Source organism: Prionailurus bengalensis, chromosome E2 (assembly GCF_016509475.1).
Source record: "Prionailurus bengalensis isolate Pbe53 chromosome E2, Fcat_Pben_1.1_paternal_pri, whole genome shotgun sequence".
In the NCBI taxonomy this organism is placed as follows: Eukaryota; Metazoa; Chordata; class Mammalia; order Carnivora; family Felidae; genus Prionailurus; species Prionailurus bengalensis.
Genome location: NC_057352.1, coordinates 6,578,144 through 6,580,408, shown reverse-complemented (window position 1 = coordinate 6,580,408; position 2,265 = coordinate 6,578,144). Strand labels below are relative to the sequence as shown.

Sequence of the window (2,265 nt, the reverse complement as noted above, 5' to 3'; positions counted from 1 at the left end):
TGATGTGTGCTGTCCCCAATACTCCAGGAGTCCAGGAAGGGCTGGGCTTCCTTTCACGTGCTGGGAAGCCAAAGAAACAAGGATTTCTCCATCACTGCTGGATGGAGGGACTGATCCCTGTGACCCTGCCCTGTGGTGCCGGTGACCTTTCACTGGGAGACCGGACTCTGAGTTGGGTGGGTTATGTCAGCCACCCCTACTGGCACAGAGGTGACAGCACGTGAGACAGGGCCTCTGTCTGATTGAGACTGAGGCCTCTAACTTATCAACAGAGAACACATCAGGTATGTGATGAAATTTTATATTTGGTGGTCATGTCTCCTGAGGCTCTTCTTTCTGTGACCATTTATCAGAGTCCTCATTTTTGACAATCATCATAAAGGCAAACCATGAAGTATATGTTACCTGGTATGAATATTGCTGTGCCAAGTTGTTTTGTTTTCAATTCCATAAAATGTATTTTTCAGAGTTGTACCTCAATTCTTATTTTTGACTTTATTCTTACACCCTACTTCGATCCTGTAGGTCTTGACAAAACATGTAAAAACATGTATACATTTGACCCCCTTTCTTTGGAAGTGCACACTTAGTATTTGTTAGGTGTCAACCTAGAAATTTCAGCATGATTCGAAAAACTAATCACAGATAAGAGTGACATGTAAATGTCAATACATTTAAACTCCTTCTTGACCATGTAAAGGCATTATGCATAAATCTCACAATAGCTCATGATTTTATTGGTGATGTGTATTTTAAATTTTTACAGATACAGTAATACAGGACACAGGTCAACAACACGATGCACACCGATCACATTTCTGTACGCAGCACAGACATCAATGCACAGATACCATCAGACCCCCAGAAACCCCCGTCTGCTGCAGGCTGCACCTCTCTTGTCAGAGAGAGAAAATCTCATAAAAATTTTTTAGGACTGTGAGGGGGGTGAGTGAATGGGCAACTGTATGTGGTAGAAGTACATACAGTCTACATGTTTTTCTGAAGACAAGGAGATCTTATATTCCTTCTCCAGGCAAACCAGAGCCTGGGTACCTTGGAGTTGTGGCTCATGAGCAGAAACGGACTGACAGATGGGAAACACTCAGACACAGCTGCAGCGACACTTACGAATATCAAGCTGGGATTATCATAAACACTCAAAACAACTTGAAAAATGGAGGAGAGGGTGTAACAATAGACAAAGGTGCTCACCAGGAGAAGGATGGTTTTGGTGGCTCTGGATTCCGGGGAGGATGCAGAAGAAGCATTGGTTCTTCGAATATGTTGGACCTGCTGCTTGTGCCTGTACAGGATGAAAACCATGGAGCTGCTGGCCCAGAGCATGAGCCCCAGACATAACACATCGGGGAATGATAACAACAGTCCATACAGTGAGTCACTAGTTTTGTCATGACGAACCGAAGAACAGTATCCAAAATCCTTTCTGTTTGTGATGTTCTTATCACTCAATGTGCTCGTTAAGTACATAGGGAAAATGATATTCACCAGCGTTTGCAGGACCCAACACAGGAAAATAGAGGGGGAAAGGTATTTGGGCGCTTTAACTTTAAGCTCTGCCCACCTGGAGTTCCCAGGGCTGATGGTGACGGCCTGGTAGACGCTCAAGATGCAGATGCTACCAATGGACACTCCCCTCCCCACTCTGTGAAGAAGGGAAAGAAGTTTGCATCCAATGTCACTGAGGAAATGTTTCTGCCCAAATGCTGCCATGGTCTGGGGGACTCCTTTGCAGAGTAGGGCTAAGAAGTTGGCTACAATCAGGTGCTTATGAATGAAATCTGTGGACTTCCACCTGTACTCGGTGAAGGAAAGGATGATATAATGACAAAGAAGTGAGAAATTGCCCAGGATTCCAACAGTAGTCTGTGTTAAGAAGATCAGGCCGATGGCCAAATCCCATTTGGCCATTGTCTCTGGTCCCAGTCACTGACAGTTGCCTTCGGGGCTAGAATTTCCTGCATGGGAATATGAGGTGTGGGCCACATATATCACGTCAGCTGAAATCCACTACATTCTGCTTTCCAATCCTTGCCACTTGGAAACACCTACTTACAGTTTTCTTTTCATAGTTGCTTTCCGGGGCTGAATGTAGAACTTTTCAAGAGCCCTTATGGGGCGCCTGGGTGGCGCAGTCGGTTAAGCGTCCGACTTCAGCCAGGTCACGATCTCGCGGTCCGGGAGTTCAAGCCCCACGTCAGGCTCTGGGCTGATGGCTCAGAGCCTGGAGCCTGTTTCCGATTCTGT

General features: G+C 45.8%; 1 protein-coding gene across 1 annotated transcript; it reads right to left on the bottom strand.

Moving 5' to 3' along the window:
• Positions 1-347: 347 nt before the first annotated feature.
• On the bottom strand, positions 348-1,944 carry LOC122494805 (vomeronasal type-1 receptor 4-like). The gene has a single exon (XM_043600253.1). The coding sequence runs from the start codon at positions 1,927-1,929 to the stop codon at positions 988-990; it is 942 nt and encodes a 313-aa protein (XP_043456188.1). The 5' UTR covers positions 1,930-1,944; the 3' UTR covers positions 348-987.
• Positions 1,945-2,265: the final 321 nt, after the last annotated feature.

Excerpts from the sequence above, each read along its gene's own strand:
- LOC122494805 (XM_043600253.1), bottom strand. The coding sequence starts at position 1,929 with ATGGCCAAATGGGATTTGGCCATCGGCCTGATCTTCTTAACACAGACT.